The following is a 19,975-nucleotide window of genomic DNA, read 5'->3' on the forward strand; positions in this document are numbered from 1 at the left end:
AGGGTGAGAGGCCTCTAAGGAGCTGCTATGAGGTCATCTCCCAGTTTCCCACTTACCTCTCTATTTCCCCTGGAAGTGTGTCATGAGACAATTTCTCTTCACTTCCCTGGTTGTGATTAGGTATTCGACTTTTGACCCTACCCCACACCCTTAGAATGGAGCTCAGAATAGAAAACTGCTTAGCTGTCGTTTACATTGGGCTTGCCCCTATTTTGTGTTACCATTTTTGATGTGTGGGACGAGGATCCAGGCAGTTTGCTCTTTGGCTAATCTTTTTACTCTCTAAGTAATAAACTATCTAAATTTAATAAACCATCTAAATTTTAAAATGGCTCATATGTCTCTTTATTGATAGAATTAGTGAGGCTTTGGCCTGGCTTTGGTCATATTTGTTCCCTTGACAGTAAGCAAACTTACTTCCTTTTTTGGTATGCATGGAAAGGCATTGTATGGGTATAGTTGGCAATAACCAAGCTTTTTAAAGGTTGATAAACAATAAAAATAAATAACATCTACCAATTATTGAGTGCTTATGTACCAGCACATAGAAAGGCATATTTACAACTGATATTTATAGTTTTGTCTGTTTTTTAACAAATGGGAAAACTGAGACTTTTGGCTGAGTTTCCCAAGGTTACATAGCTGTTAAACAATACAGACCATATTGTAATCTGGGCAACCTGACACCAAAGCCCAGTCTCTTCAAACTATACTGCATATCATACAAATATACGCATGTGTGTATGATTATGTGTTGTGTCTGTACATATGTGTGTATATTTATTTATAGACCTGTTTTGTATCAGGCATGCATGTCATATGTTGATGGTAATTTACCAATTTTGAATTGGGCACACAAAAATTAGGTAATCAATAAAGGATCTATCACTATATGATTCCTACTTACATTAAAAATTAATCTAGTCAATATTTCATCACCTTGATTTGAGAATCAATAATTCTGCGATACTTGGTGTTGCCCAGGGTATCAGAGAAGACAAAGCAGATTTCTTATCTAATAGTAAGAGATAGTGCAACATAGAAAGTTAAACACCTCTCAAGGGACAACTCAAAGAATTCATTAGTAATAACTCATATTTATTAAGAGCTTGCAAAGTGATAGGCACTATTCTGAGCCCTTTTTATATATAAACTCATTTAATCCTCAAAGCAATCCTGTACGATAATTATTATTCCTGTTGTTGTTTAGTAAATTTCATTCCTTGGTTTTTCATGTGATAACTCAGGTCTCCTTTTTTCCCAGACTCAGTACCTTGGTTCCATTGCCTGTAAGACATGATTTGAATTTCTTCTCTTCATCAGGTGTTACAGTATGTTTAGATCCCTTTCAAAGGATGATACCTAAAATCTGTACTACAGATATGGGCTGACATATGCAGAGCAAAGTGAAAATTTCTCCTCTGTAGTGCTGTGTCTTATAGTTCTGTTAATGCATCTTAAACCCACATAAGCTTATGGTGTTAAAATAGTACTGCAATTAAAATCCCTAAACCTGTTAAACATGTTCTATAGATGAGTCTTTTCTCTCTTGTTCTATACTTGTGTAGTTGATTTGGAATCTGCTATAGAATATTTACATTTATCCCTTTTAAATTTCTTCTTGTTAGATATCAGGTCTTTTGGGATCTTTACTGTGTTAGTCAATGCTTTTGCTGTCCTTTGCATCTTCATGTCATCTTCAAAGTTCAGGACATACAGTATCTTCGTCTTGGCCTTATAGAATACCATAGAAACATCCCTCTAGGCCTCATCTCATTAAGTGGTGTACTCTAGCTGGTATTTATTCCACCAGTTGCTAATTTAGCTACCTAATCTAGCTTATACATTTTTTACTTTTGTTCTTTGAAAAATAATGAAGGACATTATAAAATTACTTACTATTATCTAGTTAAATATCAAGTGTACTTTTCTGATCTACAAGTCTTCTGAATATGTCTTTAAAAAGAAACAAACCTAGCCTGTGACATGTCTTACTGCTTTTAGCTCATATATCCTAATCCTAAAGACCTTAATATCTTCTTATTGGTATTCACAGTCAAATCTTTAATAATTTGTTTTAGAATGTTATCTGAAATGAACAGAAATCTTACCATATTGTAGAATTTATTCATTAACCTGTCTTATTTTTTAAAATGGTCTCCATTACTGTGGTACTGATAATGATTCAAGAATCTCATTTTCAGATTCTTGTAAATACCTTGAAACATAATTGTTTAGTCTGAGAGAGAAGAATTTACAAAGTAACTAGGTCTCGTTTTTAAATTCATTCTCTTATTTTTCATATCCATTTTCCTTTTCTGTTGTTCATCCTTCACTTTTTAGTCTATCATTCTCCTTGTTAGATCAGAAAATGAAAGTTGAAGGGCGTATGTTTCACAGAGCAACACATATAATTAAATTAATTGTAAAGGAATATAGTACATAAATGTTTATAGACACCCAGGTAAAGTTAATTTTTGACCTTGATTTTGAGAATTTGAATTGGAGGAAAGGAAGATGAGAGGAGAAAGGTTGTAGACAAAATCTAATGTGTGGTTAAGAAAATATTTGGAAGATAGCAAATTTTTTTTCTTTCCTTTTTTTATTTCATTTTAGGTTTTGGGGTACATGTGAAGAACATGCAAGATTGTTGCATAGGTACACATATGGCAGCGTGATTTGCTGCCTTCCTCCCCATCACCTGTATCTGGCATTTCTCCCCATGCCATCTCTCCCAACTCCCCACCCCCCGATAGCAAGTTTTAAATAGAGCTGTAGTCATTACGTGAGCATCATAAGAGTAAAAAGGTCAATGTGGGAAAGAATGGGAATTTGAGAAGGAATGAGAATTAGTGAAAGTGGGGATATTGGGAAGTGGCAGTTTAATACAGTGAGACATAAATATTCTTAATACCTCAAGTTGTATATTGTATAGAACTTTATACTTTAGAGAGTCACTTTCAGGTAAACTTCTGAGATAAGTGGGGTATTCTTTTTTTTTTTTTTTTCTTGAGAATTTCGCTCTTGTTGCCCAGGCTGGAGTGCAGTGGCACAATCTTGGCTCACCGCAGCCTCTGCCTCCCAGGTTCAAGTAATTCTCCTGCCTCAGCCTCCTGAGTAGCTGGGATTACAGGCATGCACCACCACACCCAGCTAATTTTTGTATTTAGTAGAGATGGTGTTTCACCATGTTGGTAAGGCTGATCTTGAACTCCTGACTTCAGGTGATCCGCCCACCTCAGCCTCTCAAAGTGCTGGGATTTCAGGCATGAGCCACCATGCCTCACCAGGGTATTCTTATTTTATGAATGGAAAGATTAATACTTAGATTACGAAAGGTACCAATTTCTCCGAATACATTTCAAGACACAGATGGGACTAAAACTTATTACCTTATATTTCTGAAGTCTGTGTTCTTCACTGATATTGTTATACGTCTATTGCCTCACTGCTACCATAGTACTACTGTAGTACAATATCACCTATTCTAATAGTTTATCATGTTTTCATGTACATTGTCTGATTGATTTTCAAAAACCTCAGCTACATTATTAACTGAATAATCTAGTTCAGGTTATTATGATCTTATTCTGCAAATAAGGAAACCAAAGATTGAGAAGGTAAAGTTAATGAGGACTGCTTTCTTAATCCCATTACCTATTTTTTCTATCTACTTACCTTTACTGTTGTTCATTCTTTACTTTTAAGTCTAGATTTTAACTTTGTCATAAAACTGAGGCTAAAAGAAGTTACATAGGTTAAAAAGGTCAACAGTGGAGTCATTAACAGAACATACGCAGATGTAAACTTACGGCTTCTGATTGCTATCTTCTTAGTAGTATGTATTATACTATGGGAAAAAAAGGTACCTACTGGAAGACCCAGAAGCTTCTCAGGACTTGTTTATACATGACTGCAATAATATTTGAGAATTTTTCTGGTAGATAACTATGAGCTTATTTGCAGAGATCGGAAGTAGAGGTTGTTATCAGCTGTAAAGTGGCCATATTAATATAATTTATTACTTGAATTAAAATTCAGTGTGAAATAAGTATGAAACAATTAAGTACTTGACAAAGGTAAAAATTTCAATTGTTGGATTTTTTCCACTTAAAAATGTACAAGAACGAAGTGCTGTACTCTCAATTCTGCTAACATTTATATTATTAAATAGTGTTCAAAATGTTTGAATTGATGGAATTGATGGTTTTAAGATGGAAACTGAAATACTTTTTTGTTATTGCCATAACTTGTGTTTCAAATGTGAGTGAGACAGAGAGGAAATATCTTACATCGTATACATGCCCTGTATTCGTTTTGTCTAGTCTAAGCAACTTCTATAGTCCATTCTGAAATATCCATGTATTAATTCTTAAGGTTACTGTAACAAATTACATAAACTCGGTTGCTTAAAACAAAAGAAATGTATTCTCTCAAAGTTTTGGAGGCCAGAAGTCTGAAATTAGTGTCGGTGGACTGAAATTAAGGTGGCAGGACTATGTTCCCTCCGGAAGCTCTATGGGAGAATCTGTTCTTGCCTCTTCTAGCTTCTGGTGACTGTCAACATTCCTGGCTTTGTGGCTGCAGCACTCCAGTCTCTACCTCTTTAGTCACATGACCTCCTCTTCTGTCTGTGTCACATCTCCCTCTGCCTCCTTATAAGGTACATATTGATTGCATTTTGGTCCCAGTTGAATAAGCCAGTATCACTTCCCCATCTTAAAAGTTTTAATCCTTTCCAAAGTCCCTTTTTGCCATATAAAGTAGTATTCACAGGTTCCAGGGATTGGAATGTGGATGTCATTTGGGGAGCCATTATTCTGCCTACCATAGTCTTTATTGTCTTTCCACTTTCTTTTCTTTCTCATCCCTTTTCTTCCCTCGTATTTTTATTCTTTTTCATCTTCCAGAAGCGCAAAGTGGTAAGTAGATTGAATGAGCATGATCCGAGTTAATGATCAAGAGTTGAGGCCGGGTGTAGTGGCTCATGCCTGCATTCCCAGCACTTTGGGAAGCTGAAGCAGGTGGATCCCATGAGATTGAGAGTTTGAGACCAGCCTTGCTAACATGGCGAAACCCTGTCTCTACTAAAAATATAAAAATTAGCCTGGCATGGTAGCAGGTGCCTGTAATCCCAGCTACACAGGAGGCTGAGGCAGGAGAATGGCTTAACCTGGGAGGTAGAGGTTGCAGTGAGCTGGGATCACTGCACTCCGGCCTGAGTGACAGAGTTGAGTGGCTCCATCTCAAAAAAAAAAAAAAAAAAGAGTTGAGTGGCTATGGTACAGATCAGTAAGTGAGTCTTATTGCCCTCTTTATAGAACTTTGGATTCTGTTCATAATTAATTAAATTAATTGGTTGTAATGGTACCTTCATTAAATTCAACACCCTCTATCAAAGCAACTATTGAAATTTTGGGTAAAGTGTGTTAACATGAAATTTCTGTACAATGAAAGCATCTGTTGGTTGGCAAAAAGTGTTGTTTGTTCTACATCTAATTTTACTTTTAGCAGGTTTCCCCCCTCATATTTTCATTTTGTTTCAGTGATAGCTCACACCTGAATTTAATGCAAGGGAAACAAAATGAAAAAGTTGGTAGAGTTTCGATCCAAAAGTCCATTGTCAGAAATTTTTATGGTTTGGGGCATTTCATGTAACCTTTTGGGCTTCCATTTCCTAATATCTATAATAAATAAATTGAGTTACGTGGTTGTTAAATCTTTTTTTTTTTTTTTTAATTTTTATTTTTAATGGTGCCTACTTCCTGGAGTTAAATTCCTTCTAATTCTGAAAGCCTCTAGTTGTAGTATTTACTATGAAGTATTTAACAGCCAATGAACAGGCAAATAAATTACAAATCTGATTATTCTGTACTATTGACAAGATTACTTTGAAGTATTATTGACAAGATTACTTTGAAGTAACTGTCCATGCTTTTTTATTTTTCTGTAGATGGACCACACATCCCCAACCTACATGCTTGCTAACTTAACCCACTTGCATTCTGAACAACTTCTGCAGGGCTTGAATATTCTTCGCCAACATCACGAACTCTGTGACATCGTTCTTCGAGTAGGTGATGTTAAAATTCATGCTCACAAAGTGGTACTTGCCAGCGTCAGCCCATATTTCAAAGCTATGTTCACTGGAAACCTTTCTGAAAAAGAGAACAGTGAGGTTGAGTTTCAGTGCATTGATGAAACTGCTCTCCAGGCCATTGTGGAGTATGCCTACACAGGGACTGTTTTTATTTCTCAGGACACAGTTGAATCTCTCCTGCCAGCAGCAAACCTACTTCAGATAAAACTTGTCCTGAAAGAATGCTGTGCATTTCTTGAAAGCCAACTTGATCCTGGTAATTGTATTGGAATTTCTCGTTTTGCAGAAACGTATGGTTGCCATGACCTTTATTTGGCAGCCACTAAATACATATGCCAGAATTTTGAAGCTGTTTGCCAGACTGAAGAGTTTTTTGAGCTTACACATGCTGACTTGGATGAAATTGTTTCCAATGACTGTTTGAACGTAGCTACCGAAGAGACTGTTTTTTATGCATTAGAGTCTTGGATCAAGTATGACGTACAAGAACGCCAGAAATACTTAGCACAATTACTAAACAGTGTACGATTACCATTGTTGAGTGTTAAGTTTCTCACTAGACTGTATGAAGCAAATCATCTTATACGTGATGATCGCACTTGTAAACATCTTTTGAATGAAGCTCTAAAGTACCACTTTATGCCTGAACATAGATTGTCTCATCAGACAGTCTTGATGACACGACCTCGCTGTGCTCCCAAAGTACTTTGTGCAGTAGGAGGGAAATCTGGACTCTTTGCCTGTTTGGATAGGTAAATAGAAGTCTTTCCTAAATGAATGATATTGATTGATTTTATGCTTTTTAAATGTGCAGATTTTCTATATGTTAAAAAATAGTTTGATTTTCTTTGCTTCTTTCAGTTTTTTTCTTCTTCCTAAAATATATATGTGATTTTTTTTTATTATAATGTCATTCTCTACAATACTCTCAGTTATTAACCACTCCCCCAAGTATACTTTTTATCTACCTGGTTACTCATTAACTTTTCCTCCATTCTATATCTTCCATTTTTTTTTTTCCTGGAACCATGTACATCTTTATTTGAGTCAGACTACATCAGAAGAGATTTATTATTGTCATGTATATCAGAAGATACCAAAGAATAGAGCTGGGAACACGTGGTGAGGACAGAGTGGGGACAGGAATGGATTTGAATGAAAACAGTTCATTAGAAGTTCTGCCAAAGAAATGAGAAAAAATAGGATACTGATACAAATTAGGTATTTTGAGTGCAATTTGTTTTCTTCAGTGTAAGTATTTTTAAACGACAGCATTAAGAAGTATGTATGGGCCGGGCGCGGTGGCTCAAGCTTGTAATCCCAGCACTTTGGGAGGCCCAGGCGGGTGGATCACGAGGTCAAGAGATCGAGGCCATCCTGGTCAACATGGTGAAACCCCGTCTCTACTAAAAATACAAAACATTAGCTGGGCATGGTGGCGCGTGCCTGTAATCCCAGCTACTCAGGAGACTGAGTCAGGAGAATTGCCTGAACCCAGGAGGCGGAGGTTGCGGTGAGCCGAAATCGCGCCATTGCACTCCAGCCTGGGTAACAAGAGCGAAACTCCGTCTCAAAAAAAAAAAAAAAAAAGAAGTATGTGTGTGTGTGTGTGTGTTTTTCCCCCTAATAACTTAGAGCAGGAATTGTCAGACATTTTCTATAAAGGACCAAACAGTAAATATTCTAGACTTTGTGAGCCATATGATCTTTGTGGCATCTGCTTAACTCTGCCATTGTAGTCTGAAAGCAGCCATGATAATACATAAATGAATGAACCTGGGTGTGTTTCAATAAAACTTTATTTATAAAAATAGCTAGTGAGCTAAATTTGGCCCATGGTAATAGTTTGTCAACCCTTAATTTGGTGCATTATACTAGTAACTTTTATATGTTGAAAATATAGCTTGAAGTTATTTTTGCTTTTTTTTAATAGGTTGCTTCATGAAAACTTTTGTGTTTAATATGTTTTTTTAATACTGTTGATTTCTTTCTGACCATTTCCAAAAATTTGGTAGATTGCTTTCCCTTTCTAATGTTAGGAAACTTGGTGTTTCATCAATGGCAATTGATAAATTCTGCATTTTTTAAAAAGTCTCACAATACCTGTAATCCCAGCACTTTGGGAAGCCAAGACAAGAGGTCACTTGAGGCAAGAGTTTGAGACAAGCCTGGGCAATATAACGAGATCCCGTTCCTACAAAAAACTTAAAATATTAACTGGCATGGTGTCACACTTCTGTAGTCCCAATTACTGGGGAGGCTGAGGCAGGAAGATTGCTTAGGCCCAGGAGTTTGAAGTTGCAGTGAGCTATGAATGCGCCATTGCACACCAACCTGGGTGACATAATGAGACACTGTCTTGGAAAAAAAAAAGGTCTTGATAATACATTTTATGTATGTATGTATGTATGTGCACATTCATTTATTGAGACAGAGTTTGGCTCTTGTTGCCCAGACCACAGTGCAGTGGTGCGATCTGGGTTCACTGCAACCTCTGCCTCTCAGGTTCAAGCAATTCACCTGCCTCAGCCTCCCAAGTAGCTGAGATTACAAGCATGCATTATCATACCCAGCTAATTTTGTATTTTTAGTAGATATGAGGTTTCACCACGTTGGTCTGGCTGGTCTTGAACTCCTGACATCAGGTGATGGTTATAGGCGTGAGCTACCGCACACAGCCTCATAATACATTTTTAACTGTAATCTAAAACTCGTATTATTGAGACTGGGCTACTCATAGATAGATACTTATGTTAGCTACACATTTATTGTTGAACTCTTATTCTTAAATGCACTGTTTACTGGCATAAAGTAAATTATATTAGTATTATGACAAAAATTTTCAAATATGCATTTATATAGTAAAAATTTTTGAGCAGTTGCCTCTTATTTTCTCAACTATTAAAAATAACAAATTGTTGAATAATAATAACTGTTCATATCTTTAGACAGAATAATCTTATATAATCCATCATAACAAAATTTTTAAAATTAAAGTATTATTTGCACAAAGCTGTTTATTGCAGCCTTATTATAACTTTGGAAAAATTAAAACCAACCTGAATGATCATTAAATTTAACTCTATAAAAAATATTAAACAGCTGTGCATCAGATACATAGCTAGATAATTGGCCTTCAGCAAATTCATAATTTAGTAAAGGAGACATGTAGAACATAAGAACACATAACGTTAATGCAGTGATCAAGATAATTTTATAGAAAGATTAAAGAGAGCCATTTATCCCATCTGGGGGATTTAGGAAAGAGAAATTGTAGAGAAGTTCATGTACAAGTTGAGTTTTGAATGTTAAGAATCAAGCATAGAAAGAGGAAAGGTCACAGGGAATGTGCAAAGACACAATGGCATGATACAGTATGGAACATTCGGGAAACTAAAAATTGATTGGTATTCAGAAGTATAGGGATTTAACCAAGAAGTGTCAGGCAGTGGTCTTTGAACTAAGTCAAAGAAGTTATTGTATGCCGTGACAAAAAAATAAAGACTTTTATGTGGGTTGCAAAACCATTCTAAAGAGGTTAGTGAAATGATCAGATTTGTATATTAGATCATTCTGGCTGTATTATGGGAAAAATTGAGAGGCTAGAAATAATATCAGATTGATTAAATAAGTTGTTATTTTAGAACCTCTTATCTAATATAGGCAAGAGATGATGAGATCCTAAATTAGGGTAGAAGTAGTGAAGATAGAGAATGGGACATTCATTTAAAAAAAGTTTTAAGAGAGTAAATTGACAGGATTTGGTGTTTAAATGGGTATGAGGGAGGGATGATGAGGAAGAGGGAGGAATCTGAGATGAATGAGCTGTTTTGATTAGATGATTGTATGGATGCTTCATATATGTATATAGATAGAGACAGAAAGAGAGAGAATATAGGAAGAGAAGCCACTTTTAGGGGAAAAGTTTTGGGCACACTGAGTTTGAAGTGCTTATGAAATATACAGGTAAAGGATGTCCTATGGTAGCTGGATAGGAGTACACAGCTCAAAGAAGAGCTCAGGGCTGGAAATTTGCATGTAGTGTAAATTAGAGGTATAAATTCAAACTATGAAGTCTTTGATGGACTTATTTACAGTTTATCCCCTTCTTTGCCTGGTGAGAAAATATAGAGAGGAAAAAGGATTGTGGATGAAAATCTGGGGAACATTAATATTTAGGGTGAGGGCAGCAGGAACAATTTTAGAGGTAGGAGAACCAAGAGAATAGTGCCATTAAAAAAAAAAAAAGGAATTTGTGTGTTGAGAAGGAAGGATTGTGATAAACTATGTGAAACGCACTGGAAAGATCCAGAAAGATAAAAATGGAAAGGTGGCTCTTAAACTTGGCTTTATGGAGATCATTGATGACTTCTGGTGGGTAATTTCAAACAGAATTGTAGAAATGCTGTAGATACATTTCAGTGGTTTGAGAAGTGAATACTAAGTTAGGAAATGAACTATGAATTAAGATTATTCTTTTAAGAATCTTGACAGAGACAGGAAGGACAGAGTTAAGGCAGTAACTGATAGCATCAGGGAAAGTTTTGTTCGGTTTCATTTTGTTCTTGAAGAGAAAGACGTGTATTTTTATACTTAGATGAGTAAAGAGATAAGTAAAGAGGAATAGGGTAAAGATATAAGGTGGAAGAATGTTCATTGATGAAGCAAGATCTTAGAGGAAACAGCAGAGATTGATACAAAAGCAAGGACAGAAAGTTTTGAATAAGAGAAAGAGACTCTTTATGCCTCAAGATAATTGAGGTTTACTGGCAGGCAGAGGGCGAAAGCAAGGGTTTAAAACAGATCTTGTCCAATGGCTTTAGTTTTTTTCTTTAATTAAGAGAATAGGCCTGCTAGAGAAGAAAGTGGGGATTGGGTAGGTAGCTTAAGAAAATTGGGGAAGCTCTGAGAATTGTATTGTTTCTACTTACACATAAGGATGGCAAGACACTCAAAGCATTTTTTGAATAGTTGTGCAAATATGTTAAATGTTGAATGGACATTCAGCCACATCACTCAACACGATAAACTACAGGTCTAATTCCAAGAATGAAACTCTCATTAGAACTGATTATTATTTGCCGCCTTCTATAGTTTAGATTTGTCCCTCCAAAATTCATGTGTTGGAAACTTAATTATTGTTGGAACAATATTAAGAGATGGTGCCTGGCCAGGTGTGGTGGCTTACACCTGTAATCCCAGCACTTTGGGAGGCCAAGGCTCCCAAAGGTTGAGAGTTGATCACCTGAGGTTGAGAGTTCAAGACCAGCCTAACCAACATGGAGAAACCCGTCTCTACTAAAAATATAAAAAATTAGCTGGCAGTGGTAGCACATGCCTGTAATCCCAGCTACTGAGGAGGCTGAGGCAGAATCTCTTGAACCCAGGAGGCAGAGGTTGCAATGAGCCGAGAACGCACCATTGTACTCCAGCTTGGGCAACAAGAGTGAAATTCCATCTCAAAAAAAAAAAAAAAAAAAAAAAAAAAAAAAAGGCCTTTAAAAGGTGATTAGGCCATGAGGATTCTGCTCTCATGGAGAGATTAATGCCATTATGTGGAAGTAGGTTACAAGTAGTTATCTCAGGAGTGGTCTCCTGATAATAAGATAAGTCCTGCTTGCATTTTCCCTTTATCTCACTTGCTTGCACTTCATGTGATGACTTCTATCATGGAATGACCCTTCCCTGATACAGGCATCATGGTCTTGAACTTTACAGCCCCTAGAACTGTGAGCTAAATTAACTTCTGTTCTTTATAAATTATGCAGTAGTTTGTTATAGCAGCAAAAATGGGCCAAGGAAGAAAATTGATACCAAAAGGGGGTCATTGTTATAACAAGTATCTGAAAATATGGAAGTGGCTTTGAAACTGGTTAATGGGTAGAGGCTAGAAGAATTTTAAGTAGTCTAGAAGAAGCCTAGACTGCTGTGAATAGAATGTTAAGGGTGATTCTGGTAAGGACTCAGAAGAAGAGAGCCATAGGGAAACTCTGGAACTTTTTAGAGATATGTGGGCATGATCAGAATGTTGATAGTAATGTGAACAGTAAAGCCATTCTGATGAGGTCTCAAGCAGAAACTGAGAGTAAAGGCCATCCTTGTTATACATTAGCAGAGACCCTTGCTGAATTGCCTCAGCGTCCTAGGACTTTATGGAATGCAGAACTTCAGAGCGATGAACATTCAGGCTGCTTTGTGGCTGCTTTTAACTGCATATAGTAAGGTGCGAGAGGGAAGGAATTATTTAAAAATGGAATTCATAATTAAATGATAAACAGAACAGAAAGACTTGGAGAATTAGCAGCTTGACAATGTAAAAAGTGAAAAGGTATCTTTTAGGAAAGTAAACCAAAAATATGTACTAAAGAGATGACTGGTTACAAGGGAGCCAAATGCTAGTCAAGACAATGGGAGAAAGTCCCTGAAGGCGTTTTAAGATCTTCAAGGCTGTGCCTCCCGTTGTAGTCTCAGAACACTAGGAGGGCAGAACAGTTTTGGGGGACCAACCTGGGACACCCGACACATGTTCACTGCCCGTGACCACCTTTACTCTCCACATTCCAGTGTAGCTGCCCCAGCTGTGGGTCAAATAGGCCCAGATGTGGCTCAGGCTGCTTCTAGAAGGCACAAGTAGTAAGCTTTGGTGTTGGCCATGTGATGTTAAGTCTGCAGGCTTGCAGACTCCAAGAATTTGGGGGCATGGCTACCTTTTCCTACTCTAAGAGTGTTGCAGATAGCCCAGGGGGCAGGCAGAAACCTGTCTAGAAGCATAACCACTGCAGAGCACCCTCACTAGGGCAATGGCTAGGGGAGTCATGGGAATGGGGCCACCCCAGAACCACAGAAGTGTAGTGCAAGCAGTGTGCAATGTCAGCTTGTCAGAACTGTAGGCACAAGATTCCAGCCTGTGAGAGCTGCATGGGCTAAGCCCAGCAAAGTCATGGGGGCAGGCCTGCCAGAGGTCTTAGGGGCCCAACTCCTGCCCTAGTGTATCCAGGAAGCAGGACATGGAGTCAAAGGAGATGATTCACCAGCTTTAACACTTAATGTTTTCTTTGTTGGGTTTTGAACTTACCTGGGGCCTTCTACTCCTTTTCTTTCCTCTTTCTGCCTTTTGGAAGGAGAATATCTATCCTATGCCTCTCACCAATGTATTTTGGAAGTAAATAATTTGTTTTGATTTCACAGGCTCACAGCTGGAAGGGAGTTAGCCTCAGGATGTATCATGCCTTGAATTTTGCTCATATATGATTTAGATAGACTTTGGACTTTGGACTTTTGAGGTGATGCCAGAATGAGTTAAGACTTTTGGGTCTATTGGGATGGAATAAATATATTTTGCATGTGAGTAGGATATGAATTTTGAGGGCCAGGGGTAAAATTCTATGGTTTGAAAGTGTTCCCCAAAAGTTCATATTTTGGAAACTTAATTGCCGTTGAACAATATTAGGAGGTGGGGCCTTTAAGAGGTGACAAGACCCTGAAGGCTCTGCCCTCTTGAAGGGATTAATACCATTATTCTCGGATTGAGTAAATTATTGTGGGAGTGGGCGCTTGATAAAAGGATAAGTTTGGCTGCCATTTTCTCTGTCTTGTGCACAGGCTTGCTAGCTACCCATGTGATGTCTTCTACCATGAGATGAACCTTTCCCAGTGCCAGCAACATATTCTTTGACTTCCCAGACTCTGGTACCATAAGCCAAATAAACTCCTGTTTTTTATAAATTACCCAGTCTGTAGCATTCTATCAGCAGAAAATGAACTAAGATACCCTCAAAAGACCATAAGGACTAATGACATTATATGTTGTATGTCTTTAGCTAAATTATCTCCAGAAATCTATAACTTCTAGATAATCCATCATCATAACCTTTAGTCTTACTATCATTTTTATTTACTCTCATATAAAAATATATATGAGAGTCTTACTCGCATAAAAATAAATATATGGCCGGGCACAGTGGTTCATGCTTGTAATCCCAGCACTTTGGGAGGCTGAGGGGTGAGAATCACGAGTTCAGGAGTTCAAGACCAGCCTGGCTAATATGGTGAAACCCATCTCTACTAAAAATACAAAAAACTAGCCAGGTGTGGTGGCAGGCACCTGTAATTATAGCTACTCAGGAGGCTGAGGCAGGAGAATCGCATGAGCCCAGGAGACGGAGGTTGCAGTGAGCCAGGACCGCACAATAGCACTCCAGCTTGGGCAACAGAGCGAGACTGTCTCAAAAATACATATATATGGTGCCCGACCATATATTTATTTTTATGAGAGCAAGACTCTCATATATATACTTATATGCGAGTAAATAAAAATGATAGTAAGACTAAAGGTTATGATGATGGATTATCTAGAAGTTACGGATTTCTGAAGATGATTTAGCTAAAAACATACAACATGGCAGCCTTTGTCATTATTGGTAACTTCGACACATTCAAAAATCTTGGTTCACACATTCCACTCTTTGACAGTGGTTTTCTTTTACCAGCTTATTTATTTCAGTACACACCCTCCAATGAGTCTTTGTTCCCTTCAGGATTCTTCATCCATTGGCCCCGTAATCAGTAGAACTAATCGTTCTTTAACTACCACATATTCTTCTCTTCCCATCTTACCTAGCTTAGATTGGGGGAGCATCACAACGTCATTCCCTTAAATACACCATGGCTCCTTTGCCTTTCTGTTCCTCATCATACTGCTCTAGTTAAATTCAATTCTCTGCTTATGCCATGGCTGCATCTGAGCAGCAGACTATGACTAGAGAAACCTACATACTCATTTTAACTGGCCTCACGTGGGGCCTTAAGCACTCCTGAGCACTTCCCTCTACTTTTCTCAAATCAGTTTATTATTTGACTCCCTCATGTCTCACACTTTCTGCTCTCCTAAAGACATCCAAAACCCATTTTCCTTACCTGTTACTCTACTGAAAAGATGGAAGCAACCAGAAGAGAACTACCTCATCTTCCCCACACCAAATCTACTGACTTATTTTTAAGACCAACCCTTCCACTTCTCTACTTATTTCACTAGATTTTTCACTCACTCTCCATTACACAAAGACTTTGCTCTTCCATTTATCCTATCTCTCTCCTCTATCATCACCTTCTCCCTCTCTCCCTCTGTACTGTATGTATCATTAGCATCTGCATGCAAACACATCCTAGCTTAAGCTTCCAGATTAAATTAATCCTTTCTGGTCACCATGGTCTTTCTCTCCTCCACTTTATAGCTGTCTCCTATTTATTTTACTCATTATAGTAAAAATCATTGGAAAATTGTCTGTACCCCCTGTTTTCACTTCCTTATCTCCCATTCTCTTTTAGACTTTGTTAGGGTCAGAGTATTCCATGATGTATCATTTCGTCAAATTCATATTTTTTAAAACAAATCATATAACAACTGACCATAACAGGAATTCAGTAACTATTGAGTGAATGAATATATCTTGATTGTACTGGATAGAGGACTTTTTTAAATGCTACTACGTTATCGAGTTGGGGGACATTAGCTACTTTTTCCCAACTTTTTGGAGGATGAAGAAGCATATATATGTTATTGATGTTTGTTTATTTGTTTGTGGAAGATCGATTTATTAGCGAGAGAGAGAAAAGACAGAGAACCCAGAGAGGGGAAATCAGCTGAAGTTTTAACCCTTGCGTAGCCCACCGCCCCCCCCCCCCCCCCCCCCCCGCCCTGCCATTGATGTTCTCATCCAATGAGGAGTTCTTTCAGACTTCCTCTGGAGTGATTGATCTTTGACTGTGACACCGGATTGGCTACTTGTTCTACAACCCTGTATTACAGAGTCCCCTCCTCCCAGAGCTTTCTGTGGGAATTTGGGACAAAAGAGCCCCATCTGGCTTTCCCGAAAGAAGGAAGATCAGACAAAGAATGTTACCTGGCCCACGTGGAGGAGGGGGGAGCGGGGAAATTCCTGCATTTGAAACCCCTCCTCTAGCAGAGCCAGGGAGAGAAGTTTCTTTAACACAGTCCCTTAGTCCCCCTCTGAACAGGAAAGTCCAACTGCTGTTGAACACAGGCCTCCATAGCTCTCTACTTCCTGCTTAATTCGGGAGTAGAAGGGGCCCTGCAGTTGAAGTTTCCTTCAGAGGGGAGTCTTCCAGTGGTGCAGGTCAACCCAGAGGTGCACGATAGAACTTATGAGTCAGGCACATCTGGGGTTCCATTTGCAGGAAGATTTGTAGCCTCATGGCATTAATTCACTCTGAAGTCTGATGTGTTCTGGCTGGCTTGCCAACAGATGTTACTCGGGGAGTACCCAGCTTGTAGGTTCTTGGCCTCTCTAACCCGGAAGAATGGGGAAAGGGGCCCAGAGACACGGTGAATTTACTGTCTTAAGAAAATCGTGGGCCGGGCGCGGTGGCTCAAGCCTGTAATCCCAGCACTTTGGGAGGCCAAGGCGGGTGGATCACGAGGTCAAGAGATCGAGACCATCCTGGTCAACATGGTGAAACCCCGTCTCTACTAAAAACACAAAACATTAGCTGGGCATAGTGGCTCGTGCCTGTAATCCCAGCTACTCAGGAGGCTGAGGCAGGAGAATTGCCTGAACCCAGGAGGCGGAGGTTGCGGTGAGCCGAGATTGCCGCATTGCACTCCAGCCTGGGTAACAAGAGCGAAACTCCGTCTCAAAAAAAAAAAAAAAAGAAAGAAAATCGTGGACCCAAAGAGTTTTGTGGAAGAGTAGTTTATTAGAGAGAGAGAGAGAGGGAGGGAGGGGGGGAGAGAGAGAGAGAGAAAGAGAGAGAGAGAGAGAGGGAGAGAAAGCGAGAAAGCACCCACGCTGTTGCGGGAGGGGAACGGGGAACTCAGGGAAATCCCTTCTTTTTTTTAAAGTCTAAATTTAATTCAGCCTCAACAAACAAGCAGAAAAGTGAGAAAGCTAACTGTATTAACAGACACAGATGTACCAAATGTAAAACAGTGGATTATTAACAGAACTATTTACATGCATATATGTGTGTGTGTGTGTATACATGCAAAATATTATATAGTATATAGGTATAGGTTCAGGGTGTCAAGAATAAATACTCAAGTATCTATCAGCCAGCTTCACAGACTATTAACAATACTTTTGAAGTCCCCCTGTGTCCCTCCTTGCTGCCACCTCCCTTCCTCTGGAAGTATCCACTGCCCTGAATTTTTATGAACTATTCCCTTGCTTTTCATATAATTTTGCCACATATCAAATGTGCCCTGATATATTGTTAGGTTTTGCACATTTTAATATAAATGCAGGAATATACGTTATTCACAGATGTTTTTTCACTGAACAATGTTTGTGAAATTCATCTGTGAGACTGCATGAGGAAATGGTTCACTTAATTGAAATGTGATGATATATCATGTACAAGCATAATACACTTTATGTTTCTACGATAAACATTTTAATTTTAAATGTTGAAGTGTTACATGCACACAGAAAAGTGTACAAATCCCAAATGTACAGCTCAGTGAATTACTGCAAAGTAAACATTACAAACCAATTCAAGAAATAGAGTATGACCAACACTCAGAAGCCACCCATGAGCTCCCTTCTTATCCTCCCTAAAGGTGACCACTATCCTTATTCCTAATCCAGAGATTAGTTTTACCTGTTTTTGAACTTAATTGGTGTCTTTTTGAATTTGTTTTTTTTCTCTCTACACTATGTGTGTAAGATTCCCCCAGCAACATGTAGCTTTAGTTTGTTCCTTTTCATTGCCATATAGTATTCTCTTGTATGATATGGCACAATTTATCCATTTTATAGTGAATGAACATTTTGATTGTTTCCACTTTGGAGCTGTTACAAATAATACTGTAGTAAACACTCTTGTACATATACGTATGCATGCTTTCTCTTCAGTAGAGTTGATCAGACAGGGCACATAAAGTACACTTTGTTCTCTTTTTGGTGGATGATTGTGCTGCTGTGAACATTTCTGTGTATGTGTCTAGATGCAAAACTGACTGTAATAAACATTCAGAAGAGTAGATAAATAGGAGTGTAATTGCTAAGTCGGAAAACATGTATCTTCAACAATTTCAGTTAAGGTAAAATTGTTTTCCAAAGTAATTTATACAGGCTTACACTCTCACCAATGGAGTATGCATTTCTTGCTACACATTCTTGTCAACAGCTGTTATCTGACTTTACATTTTTTGCCACTTTGGAAGATATATCTTGGTTTATTGTGGTTTTAATTTTTGTGTCCCTGATTACTAATAAGATTAAACACATCTGTCTTTATGGGCCACTTCGGTTTTTAAATTTTAATTTTTTTCTGCTTATTCTTTAGTGTGGAGATGTACTTTCCTCAAAATGACTCTTGGATTGGTTTGGCACCCCTAAACATTCCTCGCTATGAATTTGGAATATGCGTTTTAGACCAAAAAGTATATGTTATAGGTGGTATTGAAACTAATGTGCGTCCTGGCGTCACTATCAGAAAACATGAAAATTCAGTAGAATGCTGGAATCCTGATACAAATACTTGGACTTCTCTAGAGAGAATGAATGAAAGCCGAAGTACTCTCGGAGTAGTAGTACTTGCAGGAGAACTGTATGCATTAGGTGGTTATGATGGACAATCTTATTTACAATCTGTAGAGAAATATATTCCCAAAATAAGAAAATGGCAACCTGTGGCACCAATGACTACAACAAGAAGTTGTTTTGCTGCAGCTGTATTGGATGGAATGATATATGCCATTGGTGGGTATGGTCCTGCCCACATGAACAGGTATTTAATTTAATAATTAAATCATATATGTTTGTGGATTTTTAAAAGTCTCATTAGCAATGATTTCTGAGTTTTAAACAATTTGTGTATATGAATTAACTTCCGGCATTTGGGAAACTTACTCTGCTCTATAGGATATAATTGTAATTAGTTTACATGGGAATTTAATATAAACCTAAAAATCAAATCCCTCTCATTAAATTTTATGTTCTTTCAGTGTAAATGGACTAGGTTTTAAAACTCAGAAACCTAAAAATAATGTGAAGTTAGACAACTTTAGATTTTGTGTGGTGTGTGTGTCTGTGTGTATATATTTATATATGTATATATATTACATATATACGTGTATATATAATATATATGTATATATAATATACACATGTATATATATAAGAATATAATATATATAATTATATATTCCTCTATTATATATATACATGTACATATATTATATATGAATATATATGAATTATAATATATATAATATATATACATGTATATATATAATATAAGAATATATATGTATACATGTATATTCCTATACGTATAGGAATATACATGTATATATATACCATAATATATAACATATACATATTATATATACATGTATATATGTACACACATATATTAATATGAAATAATATATATTAATATATATTATATAATATGATATATATATATTATATATATTATATATATGTTCACAGTGTGTAAACTTTTATTGTATTGCTTAATAGAATAAAGAAGTGAAAATTTAATTCCTGTATGTCTATACAATATTATAACCCATCATATAGTTAAAACCTTATTTAAATCTTCCTTCCTGAATGCTTATTCTGTAATCATACATGTATCATTAGGTATTTGACTTGTGTTGGAGTTTAAATTTGTGATATCTGTATTCTGTAGTATTATCTAAATAAAGGAAAAAATGAAAGTGAAGTAACTGGTTATATGGGAAATTAATCATAATTCTGAACCTTTATTGAAAATTGATGTTCCAGAGATTTTATCTTTGGCCAGGTGTGGTGGCTTATGCCTGTAATCCCAACACTTTGGGAGGTTTACAAGGGAAGATTGCTTGAACCCAAGAGGTTGAGGCTGCAGTGAGCCTTGATTGCACTG

At 37.4% G+C, this 19,975-nt stretch overlaps 1 protein-coding gene across 7 annotated transcripts in view; it reads left to right on the plus strand.

Annotated features, from left to right (window-relative positions):
• Window positions 1–19,975, plus strand: part of KLHL28 (kelch like family member 28) — a 41,024-nt gene that overhangs the window by 12,338 nt on the left and 8,711 nt on the right. For 5 of the 7 annotated variants that reach the window (XM_074394002.1, XM_010341116.2, XM_003930563.3 and 2 more), the window contains 2 exons: window positions 5,954–6,852; window positions 18,407–18,850. In XM_074394002.1, the coding sequence (XP_074250103.1) occupies window positions 5,954–6,852; window positions 18,407–18,850 (1,343 nt within the window). Of the gene's footprint in view, window positions 1–4,547; window positions 4,664–5,953; window positions 6,853–18,406; window positions 18,851–19,975 lie in introns of all 7 variants that reach the window. The other 2 variants (XM_074394001.1, XM_074394003.1) reach the window with 2 other exon arrangements.

This window comes from Saimiri boliviensis, chromosome 2, assembly GCF_048565385.1.
Source record: "Saimiri boliviensis isolate mSaiBol1 chromosome 2, mSaiBol1.pri, whole genome shotgun sequence".
Lineage (NCBI taxonomy): Eukaryota > Metazoa > Chordata > Mammalia > Primates > Cebidae > Saimiri > Saimiri boliviensis.